Below are 19,622 nucleotides of genomic sequence, written 5' to 3'. Positions count from 1 at the left end.
CTTTAGACATTGCTATCTTTTGATTGGGCCCCAATATGGTCTGTGGAAGCAGGCTTGAGGAGAGGGGTTCATTTTGTTTGTAAAGATTCTATTTGTCCTAAGGATGGAATCTTTGATCTTCCTAATTTCATTATACTCCTCAAAACAGTTGGAGCTGATTGTTTTTGAGTACTCGTTCCAAATTTTTGGATAGTTTCTTTGGAAAATAGCCTAAGATTTAACATTTCATCCGAATTTAAAAGATTGTTCATTTTTCTTTTTAAGGGGAAAGAAAAATCTGAGCAATTGGGAATTCTGGTTTCATCTCATGGATAGAAAAATGAGCCATTTACGTCAGGAAAAGTGATACTTCTGAATCCCGCTCTTCAGTAATGAGAACTAGACGGTTTTCACTTGACGTCTACTTTGTGGTAGTGGGGAACCCCCTTTCCAGAGGTTTTTGAGAAGGATTGCTAAAAAGGGTTTTCTAGATTCTGGGGGAAGAAGTTCAAGAGAGTCCAGCAACATTGTCATTAGAAAAATGGTCTTCATCCAGTGCTAGTCTTAGAATCCTGAAGCTTCATTTTCAGGACAGTTTGAAAGGCAGCAAAGTAGAAGAGGCTGTACAGGGGAGGAGAAACACTGAGGAGAGATGTATTACAGAGACCTTGAAGTCTGTGTGTTAAGATAGGAAAGAAGCAGAGACCTGCATTCACAAAATGAAAACAAAAGAATGTGCAGTGTCTCAGGTCAGAGCCAAAAGGTTTTAGTTTCCCTAGTTAATTTCTTAGGTTTACATCTTGGTTCTTTCCTTATCTTATATGTATATATAAGCTTAGGCTTCCTGAACCATTTATTTCCCTTTGCAAAAGAGACTAAAGGACATTTTTTAGCAGACATAAAGGGCCACTGTAGCAGTTTAGCTGGAGTGTAATCAGAAACTACTCATCATTTTCTGTCCCCTCCTGTCCTAGGCTGACTGGTTCCCTGATGTGTTACCTGCTTCTGCCACTGATTGAAACTGCAGAACTTCTCATTCGTCCCCAAGACTTCCAGTAGGGAATCAGCTCTAAAAGAAACCAGACCAACGTTTGCCAGCCCCTTCATTCTGGTGACTGAGGAGAGGAGAGTGGGCAGCGGGTATACATGTGTAGTGGATGGAAAAGAAACAGACTGTCAGACTACTGTGCCTCTTCAGTTTCTTTTACCAGTCAAATTCCACAACCGTATTATTTTTATTGTGTATGTATGGGGGAAACTGGAGATGGTGACCTTGATTAGAATGTGACTTAAGAGGAATAAATGGGGGGGGGGGGGGCGTAAGAGTCAGTTATGAAAGATGTTGAAGTCTTGAAATAATGTGACTGAGGATTTTTTTTTTTTAACCAGAATTCATAAAACAACTTGACAGAGCCTGCCCCCTCATTTCCCGCCACAGGAGACTTACAGGACTGGAGGCAATTGTTTAATAATAGCCTGTCTCTGCTATTCCCAATAGCTACCTCTATGTGAGGAATGGATAGAATGCGTTCAGGGCATCATCGTGCAAAGCTCCAGTAGCAGTGACGCCTACACGGAAGACTTGGAACTGCAAACAGAGGCTGGGGTCACCTCAGTGGCATCTGACGCCGTCCAACCAGAAGCTCGATTTTTGTTTGGGGCGGGGGGTTGGGGAGTGTGAAGACGCAGACTGCACTAAAGAAGTAAAACAATTTCGTGTCTATACTTTCTCTTCAAAAAAAATTTGGGGGGGGGGGTGGGAGAGGGGGGTGTTAAGTAGGATTTCACATCATATCTGAAGTTAGGAGGAGGATGGGGAAGCTCAGCCCTTCACCCAAGAATAACCCAGTAATGACACCTCTGCGCGTGGGAAGTGTTTCCTTCTGCACAGGGAGGATCTGAGGCTGCACCCCAGTGGGATTCCCTGCTTGAGCTGGAAGGCCATTCAGAGATGCGTGTCGCGCCAAGAGTGCGGAGGTTTCGCTGGGATGAAATACCAGCCGGGAGAGACACTCCAAGTCGAAGGGGCTTCCTCCAGCTTGGAGGTAGGGGCCGTGCTGCGCAAAAGGGACCGGAGAGCCTCGGGACCGCCGCAGCCCGCGCCTTCCGCCGAGGGCCTGCCGGGGACGCGATGCTGCCGGGCGCCGGGCCCGCGTCGTCGCCGCCGCCGGCGCGGCCGTGCCCAGCGAGGCCGCGCCAGACCCTGGCGTCCTCCATGTTCTCTCCCGGGCTCCCCCTGCTCCGGCTGCCTGGGCCGCGGACCGCAGCACCACACACCCCCGCGGGGGGGGACGCCGCGCCCCATCCCCGCCCCCGGCCCCACCCCGGCCCCGCCGCGGGGGCCCGGACCCCTCCGCCGGCGGGCACTGGCTGAGCTCCGAGGCCGAGAGCCGGCCGCGGGGCCGCGCGGGAGGGGTCGGGGCCGCTGGGGGCGGCGGCGGCCGGCTCGGGGCTCCCCCCCCGCCCGCGCTCGCCGCGGCGGTGGTGCGTCCCGGAGGTTACCGGAAGTGGCCGCGCTCGGCGCTGCCATGTTGAGGAGCCGCCGCTGCCGCTGCCGCCGCCGCCGCCGCCGCCGCTTTGTTGTCGCCTCCTCCGGCTGAGGAGGCGCCCCGAGCGGGGGGAGTGGGGAGGAGGGGGGTCGGCCGCCGCAGCCATGGAGGCCAACTGGACCGCGTTCCTGTTCCAGGTACTGGGGCCCCCCCGGGGGGGCGCGGGGGGGACAGGGGGGCCGGGCCCGGGGCTGGCGGGCGGGCGGGCGGGCGCTCCTCCTCCCTCCCTCCCGGCCCCGCTCTCCGGCCCGGCCTTAATCCCCCTTTGTTTTTCCGCCCGCCCGCCCGGGCGGAGCGGGGCTGCTGAGGGGAAAGGAGGCAGCCTCGCGGGGCGCGGGGGAGAAAGCAGGCCTCGGGGTGACCCCCGGGCCCCCCCAGCACACACACGCACACGCACACGCCCTTCGCTCCCGCCCCGGAGGGGAAGGGAGGAGGCCGGCCGCTGTCACCGCCCGCGGCCCGGAGAAAGGAGGGCGCCGGGCCGCTGGAGAGCGCGGGCCGCTTGGCCGCGGCGCGCCGGGCCGGGGCCCACGCCGTGGGGTGAGGGGGTCCCCGGGTCCCACTCAGTCCCCCCCTGCTTGGTCTGTCTGTCGCTCGCTCTCCGTCCTTTCCGCCTCTCTCTCTTTTTGTGCGTGTGTTGACTTTCTGACACCCCCCCTCCCCGTCCCCGCGGATAGCGGCTATCCCTGGGCTCCCCGCCACTCCCCCTTCCCGCCGCCCCCCTCGTGTTTACCCAGTTGGGGGTGTTGTGACTGTGTGTCCCCTCCCCAAACTTTTTCACTGGCTTTACGTGTTTTCTCTCGCAAGCCTCCGCCGAGCCTTGGCAGCTGACGCCCGCTCCCTCTGTCCAGCTCTCCCGCCGTCCCATTCAGCCCGGGGAATCCCCCGGCCGGGGGGAGGGGTGCGGGGGGGCCGGGACGCGGGGAGGCCCCACCTTCTCCCGGGGCGCGCTTCTCTCTCGTCCCACCTCGAGCGTCTCCTCCAGCCAAGTGGGGGAGACGGCAAGTGGAGAGAGCAAACAAAGTCCGCTTACAGAGCCCCCAGATGAGTCATTCGTGGGCTGTTGGTCTTCATTTTTTGCAAGAAACTTGAAGGTGACTGTAGCCGATATGTTGGCAGTCCTCTTGTCGGCCCACTTGAGGTGGGGACCCCTATTTAGAAGACCGAGAACTTTTTCTTTTTTTTTTTTTTCTGCTCCGTTTCTGTTTGCAAACGAAGCACTTGGTGGGCAGTAGTAATGAGCTCACGGGGAAACTTTGGAACCGGAGGCTAGGAAGCTCGTCACTTTAAGTGCGTTCTTCCCGCCTCTTTGAGTTATTTTCCTTCTTTGAATAACTTCGCGAAATCCCAAACGCATAGCTTGGGTGCTTGAAACCTTTTGTGACTAACCAAGAACGGATGCAGAATTTTCAAAAATAATCCTCCCACCCCCCCGGACCCATCCCAGTGGAGTTAATATAGGGAACTGGATAATTCAAGCGTTTCCTATTGTGTAGAGATGGTTTATTGTTTGAAGACATATTCTTTCGAATGTAATTTGCTTTTTAAATAACTGTTGTATTATATTCAGGCTTCTTAAAATTGAGCATACTCAAAATTATGGAATTCACTAACTTGGCCTTTTTCTCATTCTGATCTAGTATTGTTTTAACGTGCTTTGATGAGCTTGATAATGAGATAAGTCAACTTAAAAATGCATTGGAAAAGAAATGATATATAACCAGCTTGCATCCAGGTTGGTGTGAAGGTGGCAAATGCCCTCTTGAGAAAAAGCTTTCAAATGGTCATTTTAAAATATGGGATTAATGGGCCACTGAAGTGATTTTTCACATGAGGAATGACTTAGATTTACCATATTACACGTGCTCTCTCTTAATGGAGATTGGAAAAAATTGAGAGTTCTTTATGTAAAAGAAAACCCCCTTACCGATTTTTGGAAAACTGTTGAAAAATCTTTTGGAATACTTTTATTATTCTTTTCCTGGGGAAGCAAATGCCAGGCATTTATTGATCAACTTTTTAATTAGATTTTATATTATTTAATTTTTTTCAGCTATTAAAATCTTTTTTTCCACCTGATGGAGAAGTGTGAAAGCTAATATTTGATCCTGGGCTTGGCAATGTGTGCAGTGATAATTTAGAGCCGAGGACAGTTGAATGGGTAAAGAGAATATTTCAGTCTTTTCTCTGGAAAGGTATGAATAGACTTACTCAGTTCCAGTTTTAAGTAATTTTCACTGGGGAAATGGAGAGTTGGACTCTCTTGTTGTTTCCTGGAGCATCTTATTGAATTTCTATTTTAAAACAATTTTAATACCTGCTTGCTTTCCAAATAACCTGGTGGAAAGTGAAAGCCATAGCCGTTAAAATGTTTGATGGATGATTCTCCTAACAGGACATTCAAGATATGACTCACTGATGCTAATTTCTTTCAGTACAAAATCTTTTACCCTCTGGCACTGGAGATTTCATGGTGCCACATCCTACCACCCTGGGTGATGAAGTAACATTTCTGTTTTGTTTTTGCCAGCCCCATAAGAAAGCTTGGGCAGGGTTTTAAAAAAGAAAAAAAGCTTTGCTATTGAAAGAGATGGGAGATAAATTTTGGTTTGATGATGCTAGTCAAATAAAAGTCTACGCAGAAGTTATATATTTTTTAAAATCACCTAACTGAAGACAGGCCATGGTTGTTATTTTACTCTGTCTCTTCCCCAGAGAACAAGTTGGGGAAACCCAGTTCCCCTCTTAGAAGGCTTCATATAGAAGTGTGGGGATCCTAGGAATCCTCAGAGAGTGATTCCCGTAGTGGTCGAGGCATTCTACAGCATTTCACCCGAGAAGCAGGGACCTGGTGTGACCCTCGTGTGAGAGTGAGCGTCAGCAATGCTGTAAAAATACTTTATGTTGCCACAGACATCTGAATTGGTAAAATGGCAGTAAGTGCTTTTAGTACTCCCTCGAACTCACGGCTGTTTAGATTGAGAAATGCCTCTGAACACTCTAAGTCTGAGCTTTGTCCAGAAGATTTGCGTTTCCTAGTATCTGATCTGATAGCCTTTGAAATTGTATATCTTGAGCTATCTTCAGCTATTAACCTTTTATGTACTATATGGAAGCTTGGGTATCCTACACCAGGTTGGAGATGGGGTAAGATTAGAGTCCAAAATCTGTAAAAGTGTCTACTGAGGTCACTTGGGTAGATTCTGAAAATTATAGGAGCTCCCTAAATTAAATTAAAAGTGGACTGTAATTCAGTATGAGCACTAAGTCCAGAAAGAGAACTCATAAGTAAGCACACAAGGAGGATTCAGTCAAAATTATTAAATTGAAAATGGTAACTCAGTAATATCTCCTGATGATTTAGGGGAGTCTGGTTCTAGGCTTAGTTAACTATTGTGCTGCTATCAAGTAAATATGGGGCTATGTGGTAGATGTTCTTATTCATCAAAAGGGGGTGTGTGTGTGTGTGTGTGTGTGTGTGTGTGTGTGTGTGTCTTGTCTGTCTCCATGGTTTTTTCTCCTTAATGGAGTGAACTGTAGGACTTGGAATTATAGAGTACGAAGGGTAAATAAGTGTCTAGAGTCTCTAAGATGATGGGATGGACCCTTCCAAAGATGTTGTATCCTTAAAATATTTGGAACTCTTACCTCTGAGTGCATATATCCTTTTAGGATTACAAAACTTAAGCATAGGGGCTCAGGGTTACTGTCAAGAGTTTCAAAATTCATGTTGATCAAGTACAACATATTAGAAAGAACTATTTCAGGAATTTTTTTTCCCATCATTTCCTAAATGTTTATCATTATGGAGATATGGACAATTTTGGAAGAATCAAATCCAAGAAAGTAATTACTCACAAATACCAAGAACCTGATCCACAATGAAATGTTGGTTTCAGTGCAGCTAAAGAAAATTTCCAAACAGTGTCCAGCCCCCAGTTTTGGAGGAGTGGAAAGCACTTTATAACAGCGAAGGTCCAGTACTTTAACAGGACTTAGAACCACTAGAAGTAGATGAAAACGAAAGGAATTTAAATTATTTATATCTCGTTTTCTCTTACTAGTTTGAGTTTAGGGTTTGAACTATTGTTGCTAAAGGATGAGATGAGATGAACTGAAAAGCAACTGACAGGTGTCTGCTGGGGGCTGCCTTCACAGACACCTTCCAGGTTTCATTTCAGCCAAATCTTTTAGTAGAATTAAGTGAAAACTTTAAAAGTAAACTTAACAACTGGCATATATAATCAGAGAACTAGTGCCTGTCTTTTCCTAGGTAAAATAAACAAGTAGATGATAATATGTCTGTATGTGTATGTATGTGAGTGTGTGGCTTGTGCATCACTGCAGTAAGGTACTGTTAAACACTTAAGTCTGAAGTGTAATTTTTTTTGACAAGTTATTTAAACTTGGTTTCAGCACTGACAGACTAAGGCAAACTGATTTCGTCAGCTGGTATATCCCTTATGAACCAGGGTGGTGTGTAGTTTAGTCAGCTGTTTGAGAGCAAGATCACTGTCAGCAACTTATTTGCAAAAGTTTTGTGTCTGTGCAGTGATTTTAAATGCTTTGTAACGGGAGCTCTGAGAGTAGCTAGGTAGTTGCTGGATCTCTGCCGCAGAGCGTAGCTTACAGGCTCATTGATTGTTTCTTCTGGTCTCTGTTGTCTGAAGCATGTTGTATTTTGAGGGTCGTTGTGAGAGGCTGAGTTTCTGAAGTGTGAATGTTTGATTTTAGGCCCATGAAGCCTCCCATCACCAGCAGCAGGCAGCACAGAACAGTTTGCTGCCCCTTCTGAGCTCTGCTGTGGAGCCCCCTGATCAGAAACCATTGCTTCCAATACCGATAACTCAGAAACCTCAGGCTGCTCCAGAAACGTTAAAGGATGCCATTGGGATTAAGAAAGAAAAGCCCAAAACTTCCTTTGTGTGCACTTACTGCAGTAAAGCTTTCAGGGACAGCTATCACCTGAGGCGCCACGAGTCCTGCCACACAGGCATCAAGCTGGTGTCCCGGCCAAAGAAAGCCCCCACCACGGTGGTCCCCCTCATCTCCACCATCGCTGGGGACAGCAGCCGAACTTCGCTGGTGTCGACCATCGCAGGCATCTTGTCCACAGTCACTACATCTTCCTCGGGCACCAACCCCAGCAGCAGTGCCAGCAGCACAGCTATGCCCGTGACCCAGTCTGTCAAGAAACCCAGTAAGCCTGTCAAGAAGAACCACGCGTGTGAGATGTGTGGGAAGGCCTTCCGAGACGTGTACCACCTCAACCGGCACAAGCTCTCCCATTCGGACGAAAAGCCCTTCGAGTGTCCTATTTGCAATCAGCGCTTCAAGAGAAAGGACCGCATGACGTACCACGTGAGGTCCCACGAAGGCGGCATCACCAAGCCCTATACCTGCAGTGTGTGTGGGAAAGGCTTCTCCAGGTAGTGCTCTTTGCTTTGTGTTTTTCCTATTATGGTATCAGTACAATCTCTAGATCTAGAATGTTTATGTGAGGCTAGATATGTGCAGGCCTGGCTTATTAGAGGAGGTTGGTGACAGATAAAGTATCATACCTCCAGGGCTAATTCCAGTTAGGTGTGGTTGACAAGTGTGGCATAGGGATTAACTAATTATTTCATTTAAGAAGTGCCTCGGTGGACTCAGGCCTTTATTCAGCATATCAATACCTCTTATCACTGCAAAACCAGTGCTGAATTTTCAGTTCAGTTGGGTGACTGGTCATGAGGTTCACTGCACAAATCAAGGAAACATATCCTGGAAGCTGGGATGACCTTGGATACTCTTAAAACTTTTAAGAGAGCGTGTTTTTCCATTTCTCTGTGGTTACTAACATTTCACTAATTCTCATTTGTAAAGGCTTTTTAAAGTTAATATTAATAGCAGTTGTCTCTGGCAAGTGGTAGTAAATTTGGGGTATTCTGTAACTGTAAAGAGCCAAGCCCTAGAATGATTTGATGTTGACTAGAAGAGAAAATTAACAAGGAAAGGACTAAGGCTTTTGTTTATGGTAAGAGAGGTAAGGAGGCTTGCACTGGGGGTGGGGGAGTTGGTAATTCTGCTAGCTTTCTTTAAAATGCCCCCCACCCGTATCTGCCAAGCATGTAAACATCACAGTAAGTAGCATTTCTCTATGTGTGTTCCATTACATCTTCTGTTGAAACTCTCTCTTTCACAGGCCTGACCACTTAAGCTGTCACGTAAAACATGTCCATTCAACAGAAAGACCCTTCAAATGCCAAGTAAGAGTTAAAATGACTTATCCTTAGTGTAGCGCTTAATGCACATTATCCAGAAGGTCTGAGCCAATCAAATCTGACCATTCTTGAGTAGTCTTAAAATCACTGACTTGAGTAAATGTGGTCCTTTTGAATTCTAGTTTTATAAAACATAAATGACAGCTTCTGTTTCTGGGAGGCAAGATCATTTAAAAATGTGAATAAATGTTGTTTTTGTTAAGCTACATTTCCTTTTTTCTTGGGCAGCAGTGTTTAGTTATAAGAAAAAAGCAATGTATTGTCTTGCAAAGGTCACTGTGTATTTGAAATGAATGAAGTGCTTTAAATTAATTTCTGGGCTGATGGTTGAGGTGGTTTGAACTATAATAGAAGAAAATAGGAATGTTTTCCCAAATGTAACCACTTCCTGGATTTTTGTCTACCATTGCCACATTGGAGCATTTCTAATGACGTAAATTACGGTACCGAAAAGCTTGAGAATCTTGATGAAATGACTGTGTCAGGTGTCAGTTACTCTGTTTTTTACACAGAAAGTCTTTTTGTGCTACTTTTAGTTAAATTTGTTGCTAACATTTTACTAAGTAAATGATTTGAATTCTAAGAAAAACCCAGTTGGAGGAAGCAGACTAGTGTCATTGAGTGAGTACCTGCTATGAGGCCATGGGCAGGCTCTGAATCCACCAGTAATTTTGTGAGGTAGGTATTACCTTCATTTTACAGATGAAATAAATTCAGATAGGTTAGCTAGGTTGCTGAGTATTACACTGTTCAGTGAGATAGGAAGCTGGATTTAAATCCAAGGTTGACGTACTCTACAGCTCACATCTTTTCACCACTCGTTTGATACTTTTTTCTTTCCCTCAAAATGTGGAGTCCAAAATTGACCAGGTGTTTTGTTATGAGGACAGTTTTACGTAAGACATGCAATTAAAACCCAACTGATTTCAGTCTGCTTGCTTGCTTGGGTAGGGTAATACCTTAGAATATAACGTACTTTAAAATGAGTAGAACAGGATAGTCTATATTTAAAAAAAGTTTTCCTCCCTCATGCAGACATGCACTGCTGCCTTTGCCACCAAAGACAGGCTGCGGACGCACATGGTGCGCCACGAAGGCAAGGTGTCCTGTAACATCTGTGGGAAGCTCCTGAGCGCAGCGTACATCACCAGCCACCTGAAGACGCACGGGCAGAGCCAAAGCATCAACTGTAACACCTGCAAACAGGGCGTCAGCAAAAGTAGGCAGCGCCTCGGCCCGTATCTTGCTTTCAGGCGGTTGTGTTTCAGGTCGATGGGAGTATAGATCTCTTTCTTAATAGTATATTGAAGATGTCTTCACTTGTGTTCTCAGGACTGTACTCATATTCGTCTTACTTGTTTCCTCCTGTTACTAAAGTACACAAGTAGACGTCAGTGGAGAGTGTATGTTACTGTTGGAAATACACTTAACATGCATGTATACAGGCAACACTGATAAACTCGCCACTAATTCTGCCTTTACTCCTGCACCGTCTACTAATAATACCCATCTCAGAGGAGCACAGTTTCCCTGCAGCTGTTTTTCAGTGTGTCCCTTCTTGCGGAGTTGGAATAGAAGGCTTTAGTTTGTTAGAATTGTGGCAGAAGTGCCTCCTAACTCCTGATTGCATTAATAGCCTGTCCTCAATAACCTAAAGATAAAAGCAGTGTTAAATAATTTTACTTTCCAAACCCAAATGTATACAGAAAAGGTTTATCATATCCCTTGAAATGTTTAAATGCTTTGCTTACCTTAAATTCAGAGCCGGAGACAGAATATTCCACGGACCTGTGGATAAAATTCCGTACTTGCATTTACCGAGGCCTTTTCTTTAAGATCTCCCTAACCACTAGAAGAAAGTGTTTTCCTAATTCTGTATTCTGTTATATATGTGCTTTATGTGGCAGAAACATCAGATTCTCAAAATAGCTGGCCAAAAGTGAATGGGAAAGAATGCTAATGTGTTTTAATGTCATTTTTTTTTGCGTCTTTGTAAGTATGTTGGGTTTATTATCTAGCATGTCAAACTTTGTTAATTTTACAGAAATTTACTTTTAATGTACATTGTTGTGATCAAATAGCTTAAGTATATTAGATATTTTGATGAGCATTAAGTATTCCATGCTAATATTATTACCCAAGTTCAATTTTGAAAGATACTTGCTTTTTAATGTAGCAAAGAATTCTTCTATATTGATTTTCCTTAGCTTTCTGGATTTTTTTTTTTTTCAATTTATATATTTTGACCAATAGAGACATAGCAGCACAAAAGATGTACTGGAGTAAAAAAGTTATTGGGTCAAATGATAAAGATGGTAGAGGCGTGAGGAGTCAAGGTATCTAAGTTTTGGATTTTCGAAAAGTAGCCCACACTTTTTCAGGGTAAATATGGTTTGTCTGGTTTGTCTTTGGAGTAGCGTGCATGAGTGAAGAGACCAGCAACCAGAAGCAGCAGCAGCAGCAACAGCAGCAGCAGCAGCAGCAGCAGCAACAGCAACATGTGACAAGCTGGCCAGGGAAGCAGGTAGAGACATTGAGACTGTGGGAAGAAGCTGTCAAAGCAAGAAAGAAAGGTAAGATGAGGTGTCCGGTGCCCACAGCATGGCTGGAAAAGTGTTTGCATCTAGTGCATGCCAAGTAGCAAAGGAAAGTAGCCACAGCTCAGAGATTCCTGCTTTATGGAAACACTTTATGGAGATTCTCTATGCTGGGAAGTATCTGGTTGAGTTACTAGCAGCAAAGCTTCTAAGCTTCTGGATAAAGTTTTCTTTTTCCTAGGAAATAAAAGTTCTCAGTTCTTCTTACCATGTTCTTTCTTTCGATTTACTTTTCGTTAAAATTTGGAGCCACGTCTGGTACTTTGCTATGTACACTCAGAGTTCCTTTTTATGTTCTTTTTACGTCAGCCTCCATGCATTAAAGGCTCCTTTTTTTTTTTTCTTTCTAAAATATTCTCACTCTTAGAGGTAGCTGAACTATCCTTCTGCGTACATAAGTTCATTTTCTTACAACGGTGCTATTTTCTGCTCTTTAGAGTTGTTTGTGAATCGTATTATTTTGTATGTATTTCAGACTCTGTAATGCCAGTGTCTTTTCTCTCAGTCTCACCCTTAATTTCTTTCAGTCTTGTCACTGGGGCTGGCATTAGCTTAACATGTGTGTACTTCAGTTGGCAGTGACTTGACTGTAATTGTTACTGAAATTTTGCGAATGGTTTGCTTTCCTCCCATATATATCTTATAAAGAAGCAGTGGAGTATGTTTTCAACACAGCTTTTTGACTTCGTAGCTATAGCTTTGGTTGTGCAGCCGTTGCAGTTAAATCATTTTGTCAGAGTCTCATCAGCCACAGGACAGATTGCTAAGTTCCTTTCTTCTTCCCTCTCCCTTGTCATGTCTTATTTTAAATTCTTGAGGAATCCCCTGCGTGTAGGCTCTGCTGTAATCCCTTTGCTGTGTAGTTCCTTCCACCCTCTGCTTTCGCGGAGTGCAGCTATTCCCTTCCTCTCAGATCCCTTCCGAGCAGCCTGGACTTGGATAAAGATAGAAGGAATAGCATTCTTTTTCATGCATCAGCTGGCATTGGACGGCTTCCCTGGTGGCTCGGAGGTAAAGAATCTGCCTGTAACGTAGGAGACACAGGCGACACGAGTTCAATCCCTGGGTCAGGAACATCCGCTGGAGGAGGACAGTTTCACCTGGAGAGTCTCGTGGACAGAGGGGAGCCTAGCGGGCCCCAGTCCATAGGGTCGTAAAGAGTCGGACACGACTGGAGCGACCTAGCGCGCACTGGCGTTGGAGGGAAAGAAGGGAGCCGTTCGGGTGGGCTTTCCGCTTGGCGCTGCTTACTTCTGTCTTCCGGATGGACATTGTCATTTTGATAGAAGGTTTTGTGCTAGGCGGAGTGGAGAACGGTGGGTAGGGGAGGAAAGTGTGTCTGTGTGTCCCTACCATGGTAGTCGCTTGGTGGGTTGGAAACATTATGGAGGATATTTTATTCAGAGAAGAAGTAAACGTGGCTAAGTTACAGAGAAGGACAGGGTTCGATTCGAGAGAAAGCATGGTAGGGGCGCGGGGAGACGGAGGACGGGGGAGTGAGACTTCACGGGCTGCAGCAGGAGGAGAATGTAGCAGTGCTGCCATCGCCTCAGGAATGAGCCGGCTTCTCCCTCATTCTTTCTTTTTTTCTGCACACTTCTGTTTGGTATTGTATTTCAGTGTGCTTGCACAATAAGACTCAGTTGTTTAGATCATCTTCTGATCTCCATGAAACAGAATGCTATTATAGTCCCATCTGTAATGTGAATCTCTTTGGAAATGGCCACTGGTGTTAGAAACTTCTGTGTTCATGTTAGTAAATGTCACATTTGGGGGAGAAGAGACTCCTGACCTGAAAACCTGAACTTGAATCAGCACGTCACTTTTAAATATTGGGTTTAAATAAGGTAATTCAGTTTCCAAACGTGGATGACAATCAGATCATCATTTCAGGAGCTTCTTAGATGTACAGATTTCCCAGGTTCCATCTAAATCTCAAGATTGAATTTCTTGGGGAGCAATTTTTTTTTTTTTAAGTGCTCCCTAGATAAATGATTTTGATCATCAGCCAGGTTTGGGAATCCCTGATAAGGAGTATGGAGCAGTGCCAAGGTTACATCATACTCATCAAGGAAGTGCTGCTCATTGACACAAGGGTCCACCTGAGATGATTTGACAACACGTGGCATGCAGGCAGACCTCTATCTTTAGTCTCAAATGCATTTCTCCATTTCGACAACCAAGTCACAGCACCCCCATCCATCTTCTTACTGCTCTTTGCTGACACACCAGCAGATGATGCTGAATTTTGGTTGAGGGGTGGAGTAGGGGGGTGTCACCCCAGAGGAAAGTTTTCCTTAAGAAGTGCTCGGGCTTTGCTGATAAGAAGGACCACGGTCCCACAGCTCACTGCAGGGTCTGCTAGCCTCGCTAGTCCCCTTTGGCATGGTTGGTGGTTTGTCATATGTACAGTTAAATGTCACTGGGGGTAAAGTAGGTGATTATGTCAGTTTCAGAGAGAGAAAAATGAGAGGGGAGGAGAACATAAACCTACTGAGGGATGCTTGTTCTTTCTGAACATCATTAATAAATGCAAGCAGAAACAACAGGGTTATTTAAAATGATTTGTCTAAGACTGAAATAAACAGATGATTATTAAAATAGCTTGTTTTCCCATCCCTATCTAATGGATTTTTAAACCCTTAACAGAATGTGGCTTCACCTCTGAGAAAGCTTTAGAGTCCATAGCATCGAGAACACACCTCTATCTGCTAGTTACAGTGTGCCTTATAAGAAGGTTTTTCCAATTATCTGGTGTGTAATCATCAGCTCAGCTCTGTGTAAGCAAGCTCTTCTAGCCTGGCCTGCGGGTGCTTGGCTCTTCCCTGGAAAGTCTGTAGAACTCAGAGGAGCCGCATGAAGCGTAATGATAATACTTAGCCCTACTCGATATCTCTGCCTCGCAGAGTGCCTTGTAGAAATTACCTGATCTACCAGCATCATTGTGAAGTAGGTAAGTAAATCTAAACTTGAAACCAAAAGCATCAAGGCTAAGCCAGTTTGCTCAGTCCTTGTGGAAGGCCCAGTGTCAGAAAAGAGAACTGCCCTCACGCTGGGATTCCTGACCCCCAATTTTGTGCTCAGAAGGAGCCTCCCTTCCAGTTGACCATGGGCTAGAAAACTGTAATTTAACTTATTAAATGTTTGTCCTTTTTAATTAAGAGAAGTTGATTCAGAAACTGAATTGTGTTCACTGTGTTTAGAGTCTAAAGGCCCTTTTGTCTTCTTATTTTAGAAGCTGCTAACCTGTGCCAAACCTCCACGGCTGCTACGACACCTGTGACTCTCACTACTCCATTCAATATAACGTCCTCTGTGTCATCTGGGACTATGTCAAACCCAGTCACAGTGGCAGCTGCAATGAGCATGAGAAGTCCAGTAAATGTTTCAAGTGCTGTTAACATAACCAGCCCAATGAACATAGGGCATCCTGTGACTATAACCAGCCCATTATCCATGACCTCTCCTTTAACACTCACTACCCCCGTCAACCTGCCCACCCCCGTCACTGCCCCGGTGAATATAGCACACCCTGTCACGATCACGTCTCCAATGAACCTGCCCACGCCTATGACGTTGGCTGCCCCTCTCAATATAGCAATGAGACCTGTAGAGAGCATGCCTTTCTTACCCCAAGCTTTGCCTACATCACCACCTTGGTAAACAGTGTTATAAAATCAGAATATGGGATAAAGTAAATATTTACCAGCAACTTACTTTTAGTTTATTAAAGCAAAAAGTAAACCATGAAATTGGGAAATTTTATTAGTTAATAATAGTGTAGTAGCATTTTTCTCCAATTTGGCTGGGATTGTTCAAAGTAGGGTATGTATGTCACTTATCATTGGACCACTTTAGTTTAATCAGAAATTCCTTTTAGCTGACAGCATTGCTTAAACAGGATAGTAGTTGGCAAGATGAAATGTCAGAATTAAAACCAATCATAAAAAAGCAAAATCCATTTCAAAACAGCATTACTGTTTCTAATCCCAAGAAATCATTTTATTCTAAACACTAGCAGAGCTCTTCTCCCGAATTGAACAAGGTGGATGGCTGACTTTAACCTGAAGTTCTAAATCCATGGATTGAGAGCTAGTGTAGAATTGTCTGTGTGTGTTTTCATGAGTAAATACATGCATTGTCGTAATAAAATGCATTTCAGAGAATATGCATTTTACCTTTGGGAATACGTTAATTTCAGGCAGCATTCCCTATGGGAAAGGTGATACCAGCTCTGATATGCAAAGCATATGATAATTTATCATTCTAACTTCAACATGTAATAGGGATTGTGACCTGATATTTGGAGATGTAAATATTGCTCAGCATACTAATCCTGATGAAATACAGCATTGTAGTCGACTTTTTAAAAAAATTTAAAAAAAAAAAAAAAAATACACATTGTGTTTTGGTAAGAAAAGGCCGCAACTGGCAGAGGAGAAGTCAGGTGTGCGGACAGGCAGACTCCTAACAAACGGATGCCAGCGGGACTCCTGTTCAGGGGTCACGGAGTACTTCGGAACAGTTAAAATGTATTTGCTTTAAATTGGAAGACGCTGGAGGCACTGGGATGTGATATGCCCCTCTCTCTCCCAATCAGAGCCTGTTGATGTTTCAGCAGGGAAAGATGTGTTAGTTGCTCACTAGAGTTTATGTCTTATATTAAATTGTATACAGTTTTTATTCTAACCACTAACTAGGTAGTATGCCCCTTCAGAACAAGCAGAGTCTATCTTTTTTTTTTTTTTTAATTTCTCCTTCCATTTCTTAATCAAGTATTGTGCAGATTTGTTCAACTTTGTAAATACAGACATCACTTTTTTTTTTCCTTTGAGAAAACACTTGTATCAGCTTTGTGGGGTTTTCAGGGAGACAGCTGTCTGCACTCCCTGTAGAAACCCAGCAATGATTGTGCACGTTAAGACATGTGCTTTTTATTTCTTAGCAGGATGTTTTTATCTCTGTACATAAAGTAGAAACCAAAAGCTAGGGAAACAGATACTCTCCACCATCATGCCAGACATTGATGTTTTTAAAGCATTGTGTTTTTTTAAAAAGTTACTAAAACCAAGACGCTGTGATTTTTTTTTTTTTAAGTTGCAATATGTTTTTGGGTTTTTTCCTTTTTTAATCTTGCAGTTAAGAGAAGTGGACATTAGTTGTGTTAATCTTGCAAAATGTTTGCAGGACTATCAAACTGGATGACTTCCATTTATGCCCCACTGTGTCAGTTCTAGCATCAAAATACCTTGCATCTGAGGCAGACTTCCTACATCAGGGACAGGTATCTGTGTGTCATTATACAAAGCAGTTCGAGGGGGTTGAACTACGTAGTAAAAAATAAAATAAATAGTACTTAGTGTAAAATAATTTTATAAATGATCTTTTGTACTTTAGGACATTAAATTGTACAACTTTTGTATATATAAAAGCTTAGGAACTTTCTGTTTAGCAGGAAGGCAACACATTCCTACACTTTTAATGTATATGTTTGTTATAATGTCCATGTAAACATGCCCTATGTTTGTGCCTTTTAATTAGTTTGTCTCAATAAACAAAATGTAGAGAAAAATATGTAGCTATGACTTTGTTACAACTGTTCCTATCCACAGTACCAAGATGGTTTGTTTTAATATGTAGAGCATTATGTGTGGACTACTGGAAGGACTCGTGTAGGGAAGGCCCACGCATGGCCCTGCTGAGGCCTGGAGTGGGCAGATAGTGGCCACATTTGGAGGAAGCCCATGTTTCCTGGCACGCAGGCCCAGTATGGGGTTCCGGCTCTGCTTAATGGGCCGTGTCGTCTCTGACAGCAGGGCAATCCAGTCCTCCAGGATGGACGCAGCCCGGCTTCCTCCACAATGGCCCAAGGAGCAGTCCTCAGTGGGGGCAGGTGTGGACGCTACCCCCAGGCTAGAGTGTGGTCGTCAGAACCCTGAAAGTATTAGTTCTTTAAAAAAAAAAAGATATATGCTAGAAATGATTGCTTTATCAATTCATTGTATAATAAACAGGAGTGAGACTTCATTGTATGACTTCGGTTAAAATGCTATTTTGTATGCATCCTTTATTCACTCAAGCTTGTCTGCAATAATAAAGCCACGTCGTGTCTTCTTTGGGAGGGAGAGAGTTGGCAGGATGGAGGTGGCAGTGGGCCGCTGAAATGGCGGGCGTGGCGGGGGGTGGGGGGCCACCAAAGTAGGTTGTGGTGAAATTCTGTCTTGGAACTGGAATTGAGTTTTGATGCTGATGAACTGATTCAACCAAGTGTTAAAGGCACGACGGCCATCGCTCACAAAAAAGCAGAGTTTGTTTTTCTCTTCTGGTTGTAACCTGGTTAAGAGCGTCCCCTTTATCAGATTGGCAGCTAAAGAGTTGTATTAGATAATCCTCAAATCTGACATCCAGCCTGTTACGCTCTAGGGCTCGCTTCTTGGCCTGCATTTTGCCTTTTATTGTATCCATTTCCCTCCTAAGGTGTGCTCCTAAACAAAGGTTTCTATGTAAGCAGATGGATGATTTTTCCTGTCAATACCAGCACTGTATTATTAACATGCAAAAACTGCAGATTTATTTTGACAAATTAAAGTTAACCAGTCACAAATGTTATGATGGATTGCTTAATACCTCAGAAGCTTCACCAGTTCACCATGATGATAGAGAAATTTTTGAAGAGCTGCTTCTCCAGGTGTACACATCTTGATACTGGGTGGCAGAGAGAGGGAAGGACTAGTGACCCCTGGGCCGAGAGGGTGGGGCTGCACCAGGCTGGCTGCAGGAAAACTACTCCCCACCAGTCAGCTGAAGTATTCCCAGAGATGGTTTTTTAAACTTTTTTTTTTTTCTTATGCTCTAAACCCAGCTGGTTTACCTGAAAGGGGTTTTAGGTTGGGTTGCCTAATCATTTGTGTTCCACAAGGTTCATCAGATGTCTACTGAGTGCGAACAACGTGCCAGGCACTGTTAGGCAGTAAAGGGCATAATACAAAGATGAAAAACTGGTGGCTGCCTCCAAGAAGGCTGTTAAGAGAGAGAACGCCACGTTCCCAAGTGACAGTATCAGCAGACAGCAAATCAAGATGGATCTGACACCAGTTAATAAAAAGCTTTGGATACCTACATCTGTTTTGTATATAACTGAGGCTTTCCAAACTTCCTCTGATAATTGATTTTAGTCTCTTTATTGACCCAGTGAAAACAGCTGGAGGAAGAATTTCTTACGTTGCTTTTGTTTGGAATGGGAAGTGTCATTTCACTGAGTTGCTAGTTAACAGTGCTTACTGTCCCGGTGTTTCTGCTCTTCTCAGGGAGCCCTGCAGTTTGGTCCTCTCACAGACTTGGATTCAGGAGGTTTTCCCTATAGTATCCTCAAGTAACATTGGACTAAAGGACAGTCCAATATGTTCATGAATTACCATTGAACTTTCCCCTCCCAGTCCTAATAAAGTCTGGCCTTCAGCCCTGCACCCTTTCCATTTCCTCCTTAAAGAGTCCTGTAGCCTGAAAGAAGGCGATTTGTCCCCATCTGGGCCTATAAATCTCCCCCACAGCTGATCTGACCCTGGCAGATTACTGGATAATCTCCTTGCCAACCCCCACTCCACCCTCCTGTCCTGTAAAAAAGGGGAGCCAGACCTCAGTGTGTTACGGTTCAGGGCGGAATACTGACTGAGCTTGTGCACTGATCTGGACTACAGCTTCTCTTGGCTGCTCACTTTCAGGCAATCGAAGGTCCACGTAGTTCCCAAGAAAGGAACGGAGGGAGGGTTAGGGCTCTGCTTCGGGTCTCTGTGTGGTTAGCACTCTGCTGCGACCACTCCACCAAGGGGTGGCCAGTCAGCTCTCACCTTCCCAAGACAGGCACTTGACCCATATCTTGGCCCTGGCCCCTGAGGGTCAAGTACTCTTCCTTTACATAACCTTGCCTATCATGGTAAGGGATGGATTTTCACACTTCAGGTTCTGTATCACCTCTGACTTGCATCAGAACTTCAGGAATTTTCTTCATCCCCGATGATCTTTAACTTGATATCCCACCTCCTTCCCAACCCTTAAATACCTCTTTGAAGCGTACAAAGAACTTGAAGTCACTTGCTGGAGTGAATCCTTTCTGCCCACCATGCAGGAAGAATTGTGTGGAGTGTCTCTAAGTTTACATCGTTTATGGAATTTTCTCAAAGTGAGGTCCACCTGCATTTGGCTGTGTCAGCCCTTCCATCTGAAAGTCATTTTTC

At 44.5% G+C, this 19,622-nt stretch overlaps 2 protein-coding genes across 9 annotated transcripts; both read left to right on the top strand.

The window, feature by feature from the left end:
- Nucleotides 1-1,967: 1,967 nt before the first annotated feature.
- On the top strand, nt 1,968-2,579 carry LOC128064769 (translation initiation factor IF-2-like). The gene has a single exon (XM_052657703.1). The coding sequence runs from the start codon at nt 1,968-1,970 to the stop codon at nt 2,577-2,579; it is 612 nt and encodes a 203-aa protein (XP_052513663.1).
- Nucleotides 2,580-2,609: 30 nt separating this feature from the next.
- VEZF1 (vascular endothelial zinc finger 1) lies at nt 2,610-17,940 on the top strand. Of its 8 annotated transcripts, none has more exons than XM_052658113.1 (8): nt 2,642-2,665; nt 4,582-4,689; nt 5,244-5,464; nt 7,263-7,957; nt 8,713-8,776; nt 9,809-10,010; nt 11,206-11,364; nt 14,624-17,940. In XM_052658113.1, exons 3-8 carry the CDS (start codon nt 5,459-5,461, stop codon nt 15,049-15,051), a joined length of 1,554 nt encoding a protein of 517 aa, XP_052514073.1. In that variant the 5' UTR covers nt 2,642-2,665; nt 4,582-4,689; nt 5,244-5,458; the 3' UTR covers nt 15,052-17,940. The 8 variants fall into 8 exon arrangements, with proteins under 8 accessions (XP_052514069.1, XP_052514068.1, XP_052514067.1 ...); XM_052658112.1 differs by lacking the exon at nt 2,642-2,665 and adding an exon at nt 3,577-3,622; XM_052658110.1 differs by lacking the exon at nt 2,642-2,665 and adding an exon at nt 4,173-4,263.
- The last annotated feature ends 1,682 nt before the right edge of the window (nt 17,941-19,622 follow it).

Source organism: Budorcas taxicolor, chromosome 19, assembly GCF_023091745.1.
Source record: "Budorcas taxicolor isolate Tak-1 chromosome 19, Takin1.1, whole genome shotgun sequence".
In the NCBI taxonomy this organism is placed as follows: Eukaryota; Metazoa; Chordata; class Mammalia; order Artiodactyla; family Bovidae; genus Budorcas; species Budorcas taxicolor.
This window is presented reverse-complemented; position numbering and strand designations above follow the sequence as displayed.

Coding starts and splice junctions, on each gene's coding strand:
- VEZF1 (XM_052658106.1), top strand. CDS start 2,633: ATGGAGGCCAACTGGACCGCGTTCCTGTTCCAG. Junction 10,011..11,205: donor CAAACAGGGCGTCAGCAAAA/GTAGGCAGCGCC, acceptor TTGTCTTTGGAG/TAGCGTGCATGAGTGAAGAG. Junction 11,365..14,623: donor TGTCAAAGCAAGAAAGAAAG/GTAAGATGAGGT, acceptor TTCTTATTTTAG/AAGCTGCTAACCTGTGCCAA.
- LOC128064769 (XM_052657703.1), top strand. CDS start 1,968: ATGAAATACCAGCCGGGAGAGACACTCCAAGTCGAAGGGGCTTCCTCC.